The sequence below is a fragment of the Cynocephalus volans genome, chromosome 17, assembly GCF_027409185.1.
Source record: "Cynocephalus volans isolate mCynVol1 chromosome 17, mCynVol1.pri, whole genome shotgun sequence".
NCBI classification, from domain to species: domain Eukaryota; kingdom Metazoa; phylum Chordata; class Mammalia; order Dermoptera; family Cynocephalidae; genus Cynocephalus; species Cynocephalus volans.
In genome coordinates, this window is record NC_084476.1 from 41,271,860 (window position 1) to 41,291,614 (window position 19,755).

The following is a 19,755-nucleotide window of genomic DNA, read 5'->3' on the forward strand; positions in this document are numbered from 1 at the left end:
TATATAAAGAGTTCTCTCTCATCCTAAGACTGCTAATTCACTGATTCTGTGAATCCCTATATCCATACCCCATAACCTTTTCTTGGGGTTGTCCCTCCCCTAGACTATGAAACCATGACTTTTTGTTGTTGTTGTTTTATATTGGCCAAAATATTCTGGTTTAGATACAGATATTTACAGAAGGTAGGGAGGAAAGGGACCAAGCCCGAGAGGGGCAGGTATATGTACAAGGCTGAGCTGCAGAGGGCTACAACTTCCATATAAGGTAGGGTTTTTGTGCATATTTTCCATCTCATGTGACAATGTCCATTTCTGGTGTGTGGAGAGATGGTGGCCACTGCCCACCCAGGTACCAGCAGCATGAGATTGTCTGACTTGGGAAGAAGTGGGGTTTACAGGAGTCCAGGAGGTCCTTTCCGCTCTCCTAGGAGCCAGTAAGTTCTCATCTTTCCTTTTCCCTGGAAGTAAAGGAGGGGACATGATCCAGATTCTCCTATGTTAGTCTCTATCTCCCTCCCTTCCCCATTACCCCACAGCCACCTTCATCTCCCTTTCCCATGACCCCCCCATGGCCTGCCATCACCTTCATCTCCACATCCCCCCGAAGCTCTAGCTGGAAGCATCCTAGCTCATCCAGGGCATCCTTGGTGGTAGAGGAAACATGGATCTTCAGGGCTGGGGGAGAGGAGTAGGGGGATGGTGGAAAGAAGAGTCAAAGAACGGCAGTAGAAGAATTGGTGGTAGTGGAGAGAGCTTTACCCAACCAGCCCTCAGAAGGCTCCCAGTCCTCCCAATGCACATTCACTAGAACCAAAATATGCCCAAAAAAGGGACACTTAGAAACTGTAGTCACTCAGATTGAGAGATTTAGAGGAACTCTGAAAATAAGAAAAGGGCAAGACAATTGAGGCCAACACTAGGGTTGAGGGCTAGCGTCTTACCTTGACCATTAGACTCCATTCGAGAAGCAGTGTTCACCGTGTCTCCAAAAAGACAATAGCGGGGCATCTTCAGGCCAACAACCCCAGCACAGACTGGCCCTATAAGAAGAAACAGGTTGAGAGAGCCTGGGAAAGGTGGAGACTAGGGCTGGGGTGAAGATCAGCCTTACCAGTATGGACCCCTATGCGTAGCCTTAGCTGGTCATGGGGTCGGTGGCGGATGCGGAAGGAAGAAACTGCATCCAATAATGCTAGTGCCATACGAGCGATTTCCGGTGCATGGCGTTGACCATTTCGGCCTGGAAGGCCAGATACCACCATGTAGGCATCCCCAATCGTCTCCACCTGATGGAGAGGAGGCTTAAGGTCACGTCTGTCGTATCAGTGGGGATGGGGAAGAGTACAGGGAGACAAGCTGGACACCACCATGAGTCATCCTGACAGCCTGGGGACCAGCACATTTGACTAGAAAATGAGTGCCCTGGTCCTGAGAGTCTGGGGGAAAGGGGAAGTCAAGGGAATCTTTAAATCCTCCCTCCCCACCCCAGCACCTGGTGAACACTTGGTAAATGTTTACTGAATTAATGGATTCCCTGTCTGCAATAGAACATGGAAAAATGGGCTCTGCTGTCAGGAAATGGGAAGCAAGAAAACAGGCTAAACTGAAGAGTTCAGAGACTGGTGAGGATGTGAATCAGACCCAATAAAATGAGCCAGACAGTCCAAACTGTCAGAGGGTAAGAAAGCAGGCACTTGATTTTGATTACTGTACCAAAACTATGTAAGAGAATGTCCTTGTTTTTTAGAAAATACACACTAAGTATTTAGGGATAAAGAGGTACTATGTCTGAGACTTACTCTCAAATGGTTCAGAAAATAATTAGATACAGATAGATAGATTTTTAAAAATAAAGCACATGGGAGGAAATAGAAACAATTGATGAATCTGAGTAAAGGGTTTATGGGAGTTCTTCGTTACAGAAACAACAGAGATGGTAGGGTAAGTCTGAAGGGGAAGGACAGGAATGGATATTATCTGCCATGTGCCAAACACAATGTTAGGCACTTTCCATACAACAAATTTATTATTCCCATCTTACAGATAAAACAACTGAGGCTCAGGGAGATTCTGTTACTTACTCAAGGCCACACAGTTACCGACAAAGCCAGTATTCAAATCCAGATCATTTTTACTCCCAAGGACAATAAAGCCAACCCTCTGCCAACTCAATAACTTCAACAAAAAACTTTACAACATTTCTTCATATCTTGCCTTTCACCCCACTAAATCAATCTGTACCCACATCCTGTGTGATTCTTCCATGTCAAGGAGACTGGAAAGAAAAGATGGATAGACTGTATCTATGCCCTCAGGGAGATGGGGGATAAATCTTGTGATGATTCTAATTAGGGAAGCCTAAGGATTCACAAGAAATAAGACTGAAGTGTACAATTACAGTGCCAGAGCCACATCTGTCTACAAAGTGTACTCCAGCTCTAGGATGCTGGCTGGAGACCCTGAAGGGAAAACTGACCATGGAGTGGATAAGGTGTATGGGGTTCAGGGAGACTGGGTTTTAAAGGAGTCTCAGTAAAAGGGCAGCCCCAACTCTCACCTTGTAGACGTCAAAGTTGTCAATTATGGCATCAAAGCAGGTATACAGGTCATTAAGAAGTGTCACCACCTAACAGGGATGGGAAAGCAGAGGCCCTGAGACTTGTGCCCAACTTTCTAAAAATTCTTAACCCACGAGCCATAACAAGATGTGAGAACTCTGGAACACACTAATCTTTATTATCGATGAAGCTCCTCCAGGTCCCTATCCCATGCCCTCACCCATGGCTCTCACCTGCATGGGGGTGCTCTCTGCTGACAACGCTGTGAAGCCAACGATGTCACTGAAGTAGATGGTAACACTGTCAAAGGCCTCCGCCTGTACAGTCTCTCCCCGTTTTAACTGCTCTGCCACTGAACTAGGAAGCAAGGGTGCAGTGTGAGCCAAACTCCGAGAAACAGGGTGGAAGGGGGAGAGAGAGGAAGGTGGTATGTGCCTGCAGAGGAGATGAGTTGCAACAGGAAAGCTGAGCTGAGTGGAGGAAAAGGAAAGTGGCTGGCGAGACTCCACAGTTTAACACAAGGTAAGATGCACAAGTGGTGGGGTGGTCACGTGGGGATCCTTGCACATGGGGGCTATATGTCTCAAGTTGGAATTGTTTTAAGTAAACTTGCTGAAGCAAGGGCATAGTACAACAGCATCCTGAGAAGGGATGGGAAGCCAGGAAGGCAGCACAACTCATTTGGAGACAGAGTGAAAGCTTATAGTCAAGAGGGCTCACTGAGGCAAGATGTAACAAAGCACTGTTGTAAGGGTTGGCAAGTGAGTTCTCAGGTGAGAAGGGATGGGAAGCCAGGAAGGCAGCACAGCAGAACCCCAAAGGAAAATTCGGGAAGGGGGACAAAGGTCTCACTGGGGTAGAATTTGGTAGAGGAGAGCCTCAGCCTTGCGTTTCTCCTCCAGATAGGCTTGTGTGCGTTCCTCCACCAGCTTTTCCAGGTTATTGGCATACTGTTCCATGCGCAGCAGGAGGTTGTCCAATATGCTGGTGCCACCCTCCCTGTGGGGAGTCCAGGATATGATATCTATTCCAAGATTCTCAAGACTCCCAGGATTTCCTACCCAACCCACCCTCTGGCCCTACCAGCTCCACTTCATCCACTAAGACTGATAAGGCATCTATCCCTGGGGAGCCCCTACCCCTGAGGGCCCTCTCACTTGTTAAAGCGGCGAATGAAGCCCTTAATCTGTCCAAAGTCTGGCCGCTCAGCTGGGTCCTGGGCCCAACATCGCTCCATCAGCAAAACTAGCTCTTCATTCAGTTGGGTCCGGTCAATGCTTGGTCGGAAATATGGTCGCTGACCATTTCGGACCTTCTGGACAATCTCTGAGGGTAATAAAAGGTTTAGATGAAGAACAGGGTACCCCCAAGAAGAAGAAGCTGTAAACAGTGGGTTGACTCTCACCTTTGGGGCTGAGTTCCAGGCCCTCCAAGTAGAAAGGACCACTGCGAAGTGCAATCTCCTGTAGGATAATCCCAAAGCTGTAGACATCAGCCTTCTGCATGCCTGTGGTTGGCAAGGGGTTCCCACTAAGCAGTTCTGGGGCAGTCCACAGCTTCTCTGAAAAAAGGGAACAGGCTGGCCAGGTCCCCAAAATAAGGCATCCCCAAACCCACCTGGGCTCATTCCCATAACGCTCCCCATATTACTATCCTCCATCTCCGTCTCCCACCTCCCTAGGTGGAAATGATCAGGGCCAGAGGAGCAATATACAAAGTGAGTTGTAGAAGGAAGCCTCACTGGCATAGAGGGCGTGGCTATCATCAGGTTCAGCAGTTGATCGGAAGCTGGCCAGGCCATAGTCTGTGATCTTGAGCACAAAACGACTATCCACCACACAGTTAGAGGACTTGAGACTCCCATGGGATGAAATAATGCTGTTGTGGAGAAAGGCCATGCCCTGCAGGATACAGATCAAGTCGTGGGACTGGATCATCTCTGGCTTAGAATACCTCCTCTCCATGAGATAGGCACTAGCTAGCTGTCTAAAGATCTTAGGACCATAAAAACAATAAACTGATGTATGTATTTATGGGGTACAAAGTGATGTCATGATTTATGAATACAATGTGGAGTAATTAAATCAATCTAATTAACATATCAAAAAATAAGCTGATTTTAGAAGGTATTCTTTGCACAGTTTCTACCCAAGGAAGCCAGCGGAATAGGAGAGTCATCCCTTCCTGGTACCATAAGCAGGATGTAAGCACCCAGGCACCAGGGATAGGAAAAATGTTTAAGAAGAGGGGTAAGGGGAGCAACCAATTACTCTGGAAAGACAAAACTATGGGAGTGAACTCCAAGAATGATATGACATCCATGGTGGCCTCAAATGACTGTCTGCTAATTCGGAAGACATGGCTTGAGACCCAGGTATGAAGAGTAGCTAGATGCACCGAGGAAGACTAATCAGCTGTAAACTTTAACACATAACCATGTGTAGGCAGGCAAGACAGGGTGGAGGAGGAATGTGATCTACTAGAAGGGATGCTGGACCAGAAAGAGTGGAGAAAATAGTAAATTAGAAAAACCTGGAAGATGGACAAAAGTAGGAAACGACTGCCAAGTCAATGCAGAAGCCTGAAACTGCTGGCCCCATGGAGCCAGAGAGGAGAGACCCTTTGCCTCTTCAGAACTATGAGACAGGTCCTAAGAGGGCAGTGGTGCTTCCCAAAAATGAAACCCTAGGAGCCCACTCAAGTCAGTTCAGGTGGACAGAAAGAGGATACAGGGTTCTGTATGCTAACCAAAATCACCTCTGTCTAAATGTTTAACTCTGGACTTAAACAATTTATAACTCTAGTCTCTGTGAACTCTTCTTTAGTATTCCTTTTGGTATCAAAAAAATCTTCAGGAATCTCCAAATTCTTGGATCTACTTGTGTGGAAACTGCAAAAGATGCCTTCCAAAATCACACTAATGATTAGGCTTCTGGCTTTGTTCTAAATCACTTTTCCATCAAATCATTGTTTTCCCAAGAGTCATGTTTTTCTTATATTTATCATCACACCTCTTGTTGAACACTACATTGTCTTTACCAAAATTTTAGCTCTCATTTGATGGCAAACTTTCATGCACACAAAAAAAATTTTTTTAATAACTTCACGAGAATTTAGCAGAGAACGAAAACCAGCTTCAGGTATAGTGTGGGGTGATCCACTAGGCTTGCTCACTGGCTATGAGACTTGCTTCTAAACACCTGTCCAACCCATGCAAGATTCCATTTTAAGCCTCCACAAATCCATGAGCCTCTGGGTCATTTGAAAATAGCTGAAACCTAGTACAGTCAGCCCTCCGTATCCATGGGCTCTGCATCCGCAGGTTCCACATGCACGGATTCAACTAACCGCAGATCAAAAATATTTGTGGGGGAGAAGGAGGAGCAATAAAAAAATAACAATACAATATAATACAAATTTTAAAACAAGACAGAATAACAACTATTTACATAGCATTTATATTGTATTAGATATTAAAAGTAATCTACAGATGATTTAAAGTATACAGGAGGATGTGTGTAAGTTACATGCAGCTATACTATTTTTTAACAGGGACTTGAGCATCCATGGATTTTGGTATCCATGGGAGGTCCCAGAACCAATCCCCCATGAATATGGGGGAACGACTACATATCAGAAGAATACCAAAGGTTTAGTACAATTTTCCTTGGTTTCTTTTAGCTTTACTAGTCAATGCTCTTTTTTAAATTTCAGTTTCCTGAACAAAAGAGCACAGATGTCAAATATTGGTCAGAGAGGAAAATGATGAGAGGAAAAACAGTAGATAAATATGTTCGGAGACCCTACTCATCTTTTCCCTGGTAAGCGTTCTTAATATAAGCTCTTAGAGGCAAAAGAGATGATGGAGAGAGATCTGAGATATCTAGGGCAGGAAGACAAAAATTCTCTACAGGCACAGGACTCACTCCCCCCAGTTATAAACCCCATTCCCCTTGTGTACCCATTATTAGCCAAACATAGGAATAAGGGGAGATGGAAAGAACAGGACTTTCAGAGAACTAGAAGGAAACAAACTGTAAACAAAGACAATGATGGAGGCATTTTAAAGTGGATGAATTCTTAAGGAGTAGTGAAGACTCACCTTAACAAGGTCATTAATGAGTGAATAACGAAACATCCAGTCCAAGTTGATGCTGTCATTTTCTAGAATATCCTGGTAAGTGACATGGAATAGATTGTTTGTCCTAGTCCCACTAGCTCTCACCTGGCATAGAGTCAACGTAACTTTGGGCCTATCCCCCCCACCCCTGCCATAATCTCCTACACCTATCCCTCACCTGTAAACTCCCACGAGGACAATATTCAGTTATGATGCAAATGTTGGGAGGGTCTATGCAGGCTCCAATGAAGCGAGTGAGATGGTTGAACTGTACATCTCTCATCTAGCAGAAAAAACAATGGGAAGGACAGGAGAATTGAAAGAGCTAAAAATTAGATACAGAAACCTACGACCATATAAGGATCTTTCTCTTAGCTGTACCTACAACTTCAAATCATTTATAAATAAACCCCTGCCCTCCTACCCAATTTTACTATTCCACAGTCTTCCCCTTTTCTCTTCCCCATCCCTACTAACCCCTCACCCTCAGCCCATACTCCATTACATACGTGTTTGAGTTCAAACAGAACCTGCCGGGTCAGCTCAATGCGCTTCTTATTCACGTGTTTGATGGCAACAACATTTCCCTGATGGTGGGAGTGAAAGGGGAAAAGGAAAAGAAATATCAGGAGTTTCTGGGTGCTAAGAAATACTAGAGTACTATGGAAGCATCAGGAGCTCAGCTGGGCATAGAGGGGGTTGTGAGGGGCAGAGGTTCAGGGGCAGAGGTGGCAGATGGGGATGAGACAGGATGAAATGGTGGGGACCAGAACAAGCGGATGACTGTTCACCTTGAAGTGACCGGTGTTGGCAAAGATCTGGTATTTCCCATGGGCTGTCATGAGTGAGCCGTAACTGGATCCCCGCTGGGGCCAAGGGCAACATGGAGGCGGAAGGATGAAAGGAATATTAGATGATGGTGGTAGTGCAGGGACTATCATTACAGGCCAATGTGTTAGGAAAGGTCCAGGGTAAGAAAGGACAGGAACTCAGAGGGAAGCAGAGGGACAGCTGAGACAAGGGCTCACCAGTGACAGTGTGAGGCGACTGCCTGCACCTTTATGATAACGCTCTGAATTGCCAAATTGCAGTTCTTCCCAGCGAATGCGCCACAACATGCTAGCCAGCTCCTTTTCCAGCATCAGTTTTCTGTAAGGACTGCACATCTCAGTTGACTGGCAAGCCCAATCCTGCCATGCCCCCCTAAGCCAACGGTGGGGTTGCAGAGACTTCCCTGCAGCTCTGCAATTGTTACACCTGGGAGACAGGACTGCAAGATAAGGATGCCTTCTCTACATATCTGGCACATGCCTTATGCTCACTTACAAACACTGAGGTTGGAGGTGAAAGTTCTCCCTTAAAGTGGTCACCTTTGACCTTAACCTCTCAAAATCACTAGTTAGTATATCCAGTCTATAACCAAAAGTGGAACAAACACCTAAGCTAAAATACTAAAGAGAAAGGCTAAAGAGAAAGACGTTGTCAGGACTATGAGACAACCACCAAATTAAGAGACCCCTACCCGATGTTATAGGGACCACATGGCCTCAGCCAGAGGCTGGGTGGCAATAAGGAGGTAGGGACTAAGTCAGTGGAAAACTCAGAACTCACCGGAAAATTAGGAAGCTGGAAACACCAAACATGATGAAGGTGATTCCTGTGCCCAGAGCCACAATTGCAAGAGTCGAAAGTGGAGCTGAAGGAAAGAAAGAGACCCTGAGAAAGACTGTGTGTGGGGTTGTAAGAATAGAGGGGGGGTGATGCTTAGGTGCAGGGAGTAGACAGATTTCTTGAGGGAAAGTAGGGAGGGAGGGACGTAGACATAGAGGTAAAAACATAGCTAAGAGCAGGGAGTCAGTGAGGGTGGAGGTAAAGAATGGAAAGTAAGCGGAGGAAGGATTGCTCCCAGTCCCTGCACACACCCACTTTTATCACAGGATGGGTCGTCCAAGTCAAAGGCACAGGGGGGATTGTCCAAGGGGGGGGCCCCCTTCACCCAGGGAATAGGCCGTCCTGTCCACCAAATCTGCTTCTCTGCTCCTGAGTAGTGAGCTGCAGGCTGTGAGGAAGCAGAAAACTGGGCCCACAGTCCTGCTCCCACCAACCTCCTCCCCAGACCCCAGCTATTTTGCTGCTTTTCTCCCCAACCTACCACCCAGCCAGGATGCAGCTCCAGCAGAGAAAATAAGTCCCTACCTCAAATACCTTTGATTTTGCCCCCACTGAACCCTTGATTTTGCAGAGCCACACTCTCTTCCCTGCCTCCTCCCCCATCACCTGAAAGTCCCCAGAATCCAGGTCTCCCATGGCCCACAGGACAAAATCAGTCTCCCGGTCATTGTTCTTGTCCATAACAACCAGTCCAGTTACACCTAAGACAGAAAAGAGTACGCCTTCCTTTGAGATCTACCCCAGGACCCTCTCCTATGCTCCCAATCCCTCCAACTGCTCAGAGTCTGTCCCTGCCCCCATTCCTGATGTGTTTCCACCTCTGCTGTGTTCTCTGACCCCTCTTACTCTCCCTGCTGACCCTGGTATCTGTTTCTCCTTCTGCCTACTCCACTCCTGAGCCTGATATAAGCCCTCAGGGCTCCATCTGCCCCTCTTCATTACCATGGTATCTTCGTCCCTGCATCTTCTCCACAATTCGAAGTCCATCTTCCCGGGTGCCTCCTTCCTGTATTGTCTCATTCAGGACTTCAGCGTATAGCAGGATCCCATCATAGAAGCAGCCAGCAATGAGGTTCATCTGGGGGTGGCAACTTCAGTAGTGATCTCCAAATGTCCCACAAGGCCCCAGCCCCAGTCCCCTTTTCCCATCTCTGGGGTCTCCTTCTACCTCTTCCCTCTTCTGGTTTACTTTCTTCCCTTCTCTCATTCCTAAAGTGCCATCCTTACCTAACCAGTCCCTGGGGGCAGAAGGAAATATCCTCGATGGAAGTGGACAGTCCCCAAAGTAGGGCTTGCTCCATGGCCAAGACTTGATGCTGAGTTAAGGAGAGGAGCCCTTCCTCAAAGCCTGGCCTGACTCTCAGGGGAGAGAGACCTACTTACCAGGGAGGGGGCCAGCTCCACACCAAAACCTTCCCGGGCTCTTATCAGCAGACGATTCTGGAATTCCTGATATTCAGGATTTGGGGGTTCTCGGTAAGTGATCACCAACACAGTCTGTACCAGCAGCACATAGGGAAGAGTGAACAGGATTCAAGATGGGCATTAGGGGAAGACAGGAGGCAAGACAGGGAAACTTTGTAAAATATACATGATATAAAATATACAAGGGTGAGTCTGAAGGCTGAAAGGGTACTAAACTCTGAGTGTGTTATGATTAGTAAGTCCGGGGAGACGGAGTGGCACTCCTCCATGTAAGGTAGATGGGGCTGGGGCTGGGAAGGTGGAACTCAGAAATAATAGATGAAGTCAACTCCATCCCCAAAATCCAGCCCCTCCTCTTCCTGAACTCCTTACCACCACCCAGGCCTCCTGCCAACTAATAGATCCCACAGCTCCTCTGTCTCATCTTTTCTGGGTACCTGTTCACTATCAAGGACCACACTGATCAACAACTCCTTTCTGAGGTGTTAATTAATGTTAATGTTATCAGTAAAATGCTGACATTTTCATTTGGGCCACTTAAACACAGTGCCTCCACCCAGTGAATTAAAGAGATTCCAGGCCCGATGCCAACTGGGGGAAATATTTTAAGACAGTGATTACACATGTGATAAGCTGCGAGTTCATTCATTTAATGTGTTTTGCTTACTAAGTAACAGACATGTGTCACAGGGACAAGCACACAGTCACATGCCCACACACATTTCATAGATAAGCAAACAACACATGTGGTCTCTGCCATGCACACATCTCACTGGCACATGAGTCAGTGTGTCTCTGTCTCTCACCAAAGTGCCTGCCCAGCTCCTATTAGCCTCTCACATTTCTCCTTCCTTAGCTGCTGGACCTTCTGGTCTCTGCTTCTGCCTCAGGCCACACAGTCACTGAGACCAGCCACTGCTCAGACAGGAAACTGGCATCACAACTTCAAGGAAAGTCTTCAGTTCAATATATTTTGTGGAATGATAGATTAAAATCTAATCATTTCTGCCAGTTTTGTTCACTCTTATCATAGAAAGTACATGTGGACTGTAGAAATACTAGATACATCACATATGATCTATTATATGTCAATTCACTCCAGGTAGGAAATAATGAAGTCAATTTCTCCACTACTAAGCTGTAGTTTGCATCAAGATGTAATTTTTCTTCCTGGAGCACTCACATGCTTGACTACACACTTCTAATATTCTCCCACTTTCAGGAAAAATGAGAGGGGGACTGAGGATAGGGTTGGAAAGGTTCATTGGTAATACCTATTCCAAAAACAAAAAAAAAGAGAGAGAGAAGTAGGACATTGTTGACAAAGAGAGGCTGGCTGGTTAGCTCAGTTGGTTAGAGTACAGTGTTAGAACACCAAGGCCAACAGCTCCCCATACTAGCCAGCTGCCAAAAAAAAAAAAAAAAACGTAGAATGTCGACAAACAATGTAAAAACGTCAGCAAAAGAGCTGGAAAAGATCAAGTTTAACACAATTTGTTTTCCAATAAAGGCTGATGATAGTTTTTTGATACTTTTCTAACATTTAGTAATTCTCTAAGTTAGTTTGTATGTTGGGCTAGCAGTTATCAAACTTTTTGGTCTCAGAATCCCTTTACACTCTTAAAAATTACCGAGGACCCCAAAGAACTTTTGTTTACATAGATTATATCTATCAATATATACCATCTAGAAATTAGAACTGATAAATTTTGAAAACACAAGAATACACAAGCATGCCTTCGTCCATAGCTGTCAGAATGATGACATCCATCCTCATACGTCATGTAGCCTCTAGAAAACTCCACTGCACAATCATGGAAGAATGACAGTGACAAAGGCAGATAACATCTTAGTGTGATTTGTTAAATAATTTTGACCTCATGGTCCCCCTTACAGGATTTCACCAACCCCCAGGATCCCAAGACCACACTTTGAAAACTGCTATGCTAGACTGTTTTGCTGTGGTCTCCAGGTACTCAAAACAAAATGAAATAAAACACCTCCAAACAGTTTCTGTGCTTGTTCAGGGGCTAGAGAGAAGGTAAAATTAATTAGTTGTGTCCCATTTCATAGTGGACCCCAGGTGGAGAAAAACAAGCAAAGGCTGCCAAAAATAAGTTCAGTGGTGGGGTAGAAGCTAGGAGTGCACCTAGGAAATGGGCACTGGAAGAAGGCATCTGAGACCTGAGATGCCAACCAACTCTGAGACCTGCTCTGGATGCAGCAGAAGGTGCTGTCAACAGTGTCCTGAACAGTGAATGGTCTCTGAGAAGAGATTCTGCCTTACACAGCCCTCAGTTTAGTGCTTTCTTCCATTTTTGCTTTCCCATCTGTTACTCAATCTCATGCTGGTCACCTAGGCTGTGATTTCTAACCTGGATTTCTAACCCTGTAGTCTTCAATTGCCCAGCCTGGGCCTCTGGATCCTCAGAGCCTGGTCATTTGCTTATTTAGTTCCGCTCTATCTACTTTTCCTCCCTATCTTGATTGATCATTTTGGTTTACAGTACCTGCCAGCTCTACTCCTGTCTAGACAGATTCCTAGTCCTACCCTCCTCTCCCCAACACACACCTTAATTCAATTCAACAAATATGTATTAAACATCTACTATGTGATAGACACATGGAATACAAAGATGAACATGATCCCTGCCCTCGAGCAGCTATGGCTGAATAGGAGCAAAAAATCCTACCGACATACTTAATATCAGAGCCCTCTCCCCCAGTAGCTGGGATCCAGCATGAGCTGGGACCTTTGCCTTGAGCATGACCCCTCTTGGGAAAACTTTGGGCATCTGTGTCAGGGTCTCCTCGCCTCTACTATTACCTCTTCCAGGTTGGCCTGGCCTGGGACCCCAGTGGGCCAAGTCTATCTGGGGGAAGAGCTCTCTGCTCTTTGATCCTAGGCTGGAGCTGACCACCCAAACTCCCCCAGCCCCTGCCCTGCTTTAGCCTTAGAAAAGGAAGACAGTAGCTTTGCCAGAGCACACTTCATCACCCCCTACCCCCTACTCCACCCAAAGCCTCGGTTTTCCCCTCAGCATATTAGTGACTGCCTAGTGTCCTTCTCCTGTGTTGTGGCAAAATCTTCCTCCTTATTTTTCTGTCTGTGAGGGGGAGAATAAGGCCTAAAGTGAGGGGGAGAACTGAGAATTAATTGATATAATTGATTGCTTGCTGACTAGATCCTCTTCTCCCTACCCTAAGTGCTGGTAACCCTTGGCTAGCAGGAATTCTCACACAAGAAAGAGGTTTTTCTTCCACAAAAAGAATACAGTCCAGGGCTCCCAAGCCAGGGCAGTGGGAGGCTGAGGGCCTTGGCATCACTCCCCTCCACTCCCTGACACCCACAACAAGCCCAGCAATGACCTCCAAGCTGCCTCCTGAAACACCCCGGGCAGCCGAGCCAAGCCAAGCCGAGCCGAGCCGAGCCGGGGCAGTGGGGAGATGAGGGCTTCAGCCACACCCCCTGACATCTGCATCCAGCCCAGCAATGACCGAACCACCACTGGAAGCCCCCTGGTCTCCCCTGCAGGAATGAGGGGGGTGTCATGGCCTCACGCCCCCCCTCCTTCCTCCTTCTCCCACCCTATTTCCTTCCCCCTTCCCCTCCCCCCAACTGCTCCGCAATAACATCTTAGAATGTAAAAAATAATAATAATACTAACAAATAAATTTTGAAAAAAGAACACAGCCCAGAAGGCTGTGGAGGCCTCCTATCTGGGAGGGTCTCAGAACTTCCCTGACCACACTAGCTAAAGTGCAATCCCCTCATTATTCTCTTCTCATACCACATTTTTTTTCTTTGATAACACTTATCACAATATGTTCTTATATTTGTATTTATTTGCTTATTTGTTTATTGTCTGTCTCTCCTATTAAATGTAAACTCCAAAAAGGCAAGGACTATATCTATTATGTTCTCTGCTATATACTAGTGCCCAGCACAGTGACTGGGACATAGCAGGTGCTCAGTAAATACCAATGGAATGAGTCAATCTTCAAACAAATCAAACACTGACTGAGTAAGTTCTATGGGAGACAGAGTTAAGCACAAGAGTAGAAAACCCAGTCCCACTTGGGGATTCAGGGATTGTTTCCTAGAGGGGAAAATAACTGGTCTGAGTGTTAGAGAATAGAGAAGCATTGCTCAGACAAAGGTGAGAAGGTTGTTTTAGGACAAATTAACAGCATAAATAAAACCTGCCACTGCCCATGTTCAAGTGTGACAGTCACAGAATCATACTCAGGCATGCAAACAGGTATATCATTCACAGTCAGACACATACTCGTCAGACACACACTCGTCAGACACAACCAAATATATAATCACAGCCACATAAAACCTTACTCACTGGAGAAGAATGGCCACCCAGGTCCAACCCTTATACACATCTACTTTGAACCAAAGAATCTCAGGGTTAAAAGGAACTTAAGGTTATCCAATAAGCCACCTCAAATAATTTTTGGAGAAAAGGAGGGATGATATGGGTAAATAAATAGAAAATACTTATGAACATAAGTTAGTGAAAAATTGGTTGGGGAATCAGGGAGAGATTCATGGGTATGATTTTGAGAGGCAGAAATTTGGGGTGAGGGAAGGAAGAACATTCCAGACAAAAGGAGCGAAGAACACAAAGGCATGGGGGCAGGAAGGCCCAGGGGTTGGGTGTCTTGAGAGAGGTACAGTTGGCTGGAGTACTCAGCATGAAGACACTAGGAGGTAAAATTCAAAAAGTGGGTTGAGAACAGGCCATCGAAGGTCTTAAGGAGTCAGGATGAGGAGAAATAATGATAAGGAGTCAGTAATGATAAGGAGTCAGGATGCTATTCCGTAGGAAAGAAGTCATTGAAACTTTTGAGCAGAGAAGTGAAATGAACAGTCACGCCAGCCTTCCCAACAAATCGAATTTTTCTTAAATCCATGTTTTTCCATTCCTACTGTCACCACTCTAGTTCAAGCTATATCACCTAACTCCTTTCTAACCCATTACAGTTGGCTTCACTGCCTCTAGTTCCTCCTCTTCTAATCCAACCTGAATTCTCTCACTATATCTTCATTTAAAAAATGTCAAGGACCCCCAATTCAAGTCCTAGTGCCTTAAGATTTAGAGCACTGCTTAATCTGACTATGCCTTTGCAACTTTATTTCCTATATCTGCTTTTAATGAACCCTTCTTTCTTGTCAGGTCAGTATCTTCTTCATGCTCCGAACATGCCCATTCCTATCTTTTTCTCTTTGCTCAGGCAGCCTGGATCCCCTCTCCCACTCTGACTGTGAATATGACAGCTATGTTAAAGTCACAACAGAGTCTTGCTTCCTTCATAAAAGACTTCCTTAAACCCAGCCCACACTGACTCTTCCTCCTTTGACCCACTCAAGTTCTCAGGGACATATAATCATATCCTTTCTCGAACTTTATCTGACTGTGTCACAATTAGGCCTCACCTCAACAGAAAGGGCGGAAGCCCTCCCAGGGGCTAAGATCAGATCTTTTCCTGAACTTTTTTCCCCTACAGCATAGCCTACTACTGGCACTTAGGAAAGTCAGTATTCTAGCATCTTTGGAGGTAGCCAAAATCAGTCTTGGCAGCAACACACTAAGAGTCACAAAGGTGGGGAAGTAAGAAAGGGTGATACTAGACTTGGAAAGCCTCTGTTCATTTCACCCCCATAGTTCACAATTCCTGCCCTGTTCCTGGGGTTTCTTTGGGGTCTTGTGAGAGACAGAAAATCAGCAAAGTATCTCTTCCCCCTCCTTCTTCAGATTTGGCTCAAGTGATACCTGAAAGGCCTCCCTGAGGGCCTGGGCCTGTTCCTGGGTGCGATTGTCCTGCCAGGGCCGGCCTGTAGAACGTGTGGGGCCCGCACGGAGACTCTCCCCAAAGACATCCAGGTAAAAGAAGACATAATCCCCATTGGTCAGGTTCTCCCTCTGGGCCTGAAGCAGGATCTCATGCAGCATGTCCAGAGGGCCGCAGATATACACAACTGGGAGCAGGGACATCACAGAGGAGCACCCTGAGAAAGTATCCAGGTCCCCCAAACAGCACCCTTTCTAAATCATTTGCATTTCCCTCTTTGGCAAGAAAGCAAGTGCTCTAACCTATGGACCACCCAGCAGATGCTCCCCATCCCTCCCCCTTGGAGTCCATGTCATAAGTACCCTGGGGCCATATGCACCATCTGGCAGAAGTCAGAGCCTGACTCCAGACCCCAGAGGAAGGGAGCGATCACTCTCAAGACCCCTTTCCAGAGCCTTACTTGCTGCTCCTCACCCAACCCTCCTCACTCCCCTACCCCTGCCTTTCCCTTGGCTAAAAGGCACCAGTTGCTCAGAATTTCTGTATGAGCTTTACCTGTCTTTTCCAACCAAATCTGCTGATCCCTGAGCCCTTTCATGGGGTCCTTGATATTTTTACATCATCAAGGAGTCTTGGAGCCCCAGTCTGGGAGGTCTCTGCTCACAGACATCCATTTCAGAGTGGCCATCAACCATATTCATTACTCTAGGGCTCTTGCATTGCTCCCCAAACTGAAACAACCCCCCTGTCCCACATTCTCCCCTGATACAAGCCTCACCCCTCATGCTCTCTTATTACTTGTCTACATCTGCCTGTGACGTCCACAAGCTCCTCTCATAATTCCTGGGCCCTCTTCTCAGGTGCTCTGTCCACACGTGCTTCTGGATCTCAACCACCACATACAGCTCCTCAATACCTACATCTACAATGCCTATATCTCTATCTACAATTTCCCAGTGCTGAACTCCAGGGACAGTGACCCTCCTCCCCTGACCCTAAAATAGCCCGGGCCACACTCACTGCGCCCGTTGGCCCGGATGAAGTGGGTGGCCTGCTCAGGGCCCCCTGGCTCTCGGGCATACACCTGGTGCTGCACACTGAGGTTGTTGCCTTGCAGGGCCTCAAAGACGCCCTCGATGGTGAAGTAGTGAGGCCGGTCATCTGTGCGAGCATCCAGATACAGCAAGGCAGCACGGGCAGTCCAATTGAAGTGCCCATGTAACGTCACTACAAACTCACCCAGTTTGGGAGCAGAGGGGCCAGTGCGAACCAAGGTACGGTAATGCTCATTCTTAGCCGCAAACCCAGAGGCCACAGCACCCGCAGTCAGCAGGGGAAGGTGCCAATGTGAAGCAAAGCGGGCCACAGAGGCAGCAGGGTACACGCAACCGGGGCCCAACAGAAGGTCAGGGTCATGGTACAGCTTGAGGTCCACAGCGCGCAGTGGTGCCAGGTACTCAGAGCAGGCGCCATCTAGTTCAGAGCTGACAAACCGCAGGTCCACGGGCAGTGCCCGGCCCAGCGCCTCCACGGCTAGTGCCACAGCAGGACCCACCCGTGGCCAGGCCCAGGCATAGCTCAGGTTGTGTTCTGGCAGCACCACTGCTAGCGTCAGGTTCCGCACCCCAGGAGGACGCACCCCACCTGCCAGGGCTGCCACCAACAGCAGGAGTGATGGCATTGCCATGGGGATAAGGCAGCAGCCCCACCGCCCCCAGAATCTGAGGCTGCTCTGGCCTAAGGGGGAGGCACGAGCACCACCCAGCCTGGAGCTTAGGGAAGGGGCCAGGAAGAGAAGTGGGGATAAGCTAAGTAGGCTGGGATACGAAAAGTGCTGGGAACTGGGGAGAGGAGGAGATTGGAGGAAGCCCCCGGGGTGGGTAAGGAGTGGGCTCCCAGCTTAGGGCCAGGACTGAGGACTAAGAGCAGGGTGACAGAAGGAGGGAGAGACCAAGGGGGCCTGCAACAGGGATGGGGACAGTGAGAGGTAAAGTAGCGTGATGAATCCAAAGCTGAGAAGGAAAGAGGGATCTGAGACAGGGATGGGGTGGGGGTGGGTGGTGGGGGAGAGACTGGTACAAAGAAACGGTCTGGGGGAACCTCACGGCTGAAGGCTCTGAGAGGACAGGGAGCTGCGAAAAACAGGACCAAGGCGGGTGAGGTGGAAGGGTGCCCGCGCCGCGGCAGGACCGGGACCACGGGCAGGCGGGGAGCGAAGCGAGGCCTGGGCCAGAGGGCAGGGAAAGGCAGGGGTAAAGCTCCCTGTGACGGCTTCTCCCGAAGCTCCTGCTTGGACTAACGGGCCCCAGGCGCTGGTCCCATCCGGAGCTGCGGCGGCCCCGCCCGTGTCCCCGCTCCGCTCCGCTCTGCCGCTCCTGGGCCCCGGCGGCCGGCGCTGCCCGGCGCTTCCTCCCGCCCCCCGCCTGGGCCACCGTGCACGCCGCTCGTCCGGGTCAGGTCGCCTCGGCCCGGCCCGTCTCCGCTCCCTGCGCCGGCGACGGCGGCCGAGTGCGACTCCCCCGGCAGGCCGCCCGCCCCCGCCCAGCGCCTGCCCCCGCCCTCTCCCCCGCGCCTCTCCTCCTCCCCCTCCCGGCCCCACCCTCCGGCGCCTGCTGTCTCCCCCCAGCTGGGTGCCCGGGGACCTCCCAGTTCTTAGGCTCCGCCAGGGAGCACTTGGGGGCTCCGCACAAGAGCCTCGCAGGCCGGCGAGGTCCCCTTATTTTAAGGGCCTACCCCCGTCTCCCCCGAAGCCCCTGGTCCACCCCGCGCTCTCTTTCCATCTCAGACATTCCAGCGACCCCAGAGCCTGTCTACTCCCCACGCTCTTATCCTGCTTTTCTTAGGGTCCCCTCTCTTAACTCCCTGAGACCCTCAATCGCTCCAGTCTCCGGGAATCCCCAAACATTTCGTATCCTCACCAGTCTCCCACCTAGTAAACCATACCACCCTCCTAATTGCCAGGGACGTCTCCCTCTGCTAGGAAGAGATGCCTGCTCACTGGAAGACAGGCCCATGCAGCACCAAGGGGCTTCCACGTTCCGTTTTTCATGAGTTCTTATAAAGTCCATGAGTATCTTTCTACCTTGGGACTCAACCCTCCACTCTCCTCTCCCTGTCTCCATGCCCCTCTCGTGCCTTCCCCATGTCTTCAGCGGCCCACCCAACTTCCACCACACCATCTGTTCCAGGGCCTCTTCTTTCTTTTGTCTCCCTGCACAGCACAGGTCAGCGCCTGCTAAAAGCTTATAGAGTAAAAAAAAAAAAAAAAAAAAAAAAAAAGCTTACAGACTGAGCAGAACATTCCCCCAGCGATTGAAGCCCATTGTCCCCCATCTTGGGGTCCACCCTGCTCTCAAGCTCCCAACCTAGATAGTGCTCCCTAGGAACCCGACATCTGGAGTGCAGATCTGATCTTGAGGAACAGCTTGTGAGGGATGATTTCATGGTTGCTGGGAGGGACTGCTATGGGACCCTGGGGATTTTTCTCAAACTGTCATAAAGGGACATGCACATAAACCCATTCTCCTCCCTATGCTAAGAGCCATAATTTCTCTCCCTCTTCAAGCCATTTCTACAGAAATCAAGATGCCAAAAGCTAAGAGCTCCTTGAGCTCTGGAGGAGGGTGTGAGTGTAGGGTGAGGAGGGGCACGGTTTCTCTGAGATGAAAGCGACACCTAGTGGTCTTAAGGGGGAAATTGAGGACAATGCCATTTTATTCTTAGGCACGGTATTTATTTATTGTATACCGGCTGCCTTGCACAAGCTGTTAAGAGTTAATACAAAGAAAGCCAAATGATACAGCCCTTATCTTTGAGAAACGTACAGTTGGATTCCCTAGGGCACAGAGGCCAATGGCATCCCCCCAGCCCCACCACCATGTCTCTTGCCTCAAGCCCAGTAGAAATGGAAGCCTTAGGACAGCAGCCATTTCTTTAACACGAAGGGATGGTAACTCTAGCTCCTGGCCCCCGACTGTTGGTGAAAAGGAATTTCATCCTATCTCAGCAAATCAAAGGATGGAACAGTCCAAAGACTGACAGGACAACCTGAAAGAGACTTTAGACGGACTCAAACAAATAGTTGCCTTTTAAGCAAATACACACAGCTTTATAAGACAAACAAATCCAAAATGACAACATCTCTGAAAGAATCACAGAATGGCAGGGCTAGGTAGA

At 48.2% G+C, this 19,755-nt stretch overlaps 1 protein-coding gene across 2 annotated transcripts; it reads right to left on the reverse strand.

Annotated features, from left to right (window-relative positions):
• Positions 1-119: 119 nt before the first annotated feature.
• NPR2 (natriuretic peptide receptor 2) lies at positions 120-18,061 on the reverse strand. Of its 2 annotated transcripts, XM_063081949.1 has the most exons (22): positions 16,600-18,061; positions 15,561-15,766; positions 9,733-9,846; positions 9,292-9,427; positions 8,956-9,050; positions 8,605-8,737; positions 8,290-8,374; positions 7,707-7,827; positions 7,470-7,544; positions 7,188-7,265; positions 6,857-6,961; positions 6,661-6,732; positions 4,300-4,459; positions 3,964-4,119; positions 3,716-3,884; positions 3,411-3,557; positions 2,792-2,915; positions 2,558-2,626; positions 1,112-1,286; positions 942-1,040; positions 584-675; positions 120-458 (listed from the first exon to the last, which is right to left on the reverse strand). In XM_063081949.1, the coding sequence occupies exons 1-22, from the start codon at positions 17,264-17,266 to the stop codon at positions 393-395; spliced, it is 3,144 nt and encodes a 1,047-aa protein (XP_062938019.1). In that variant the 5' UTR covers positions 17,267-18,061; the 3' UTR covers positions 120-392. The 2 variants fall into 2 exon arrangements, with proteins under 2 accessions (XP_062938019.1, XP_062938020.1); XM_063081950.1 differs by lacking the exon at positions 7,470-7,544.
• Positions 18,062-19,755: the final 1,694 nt, after the last annotated feature.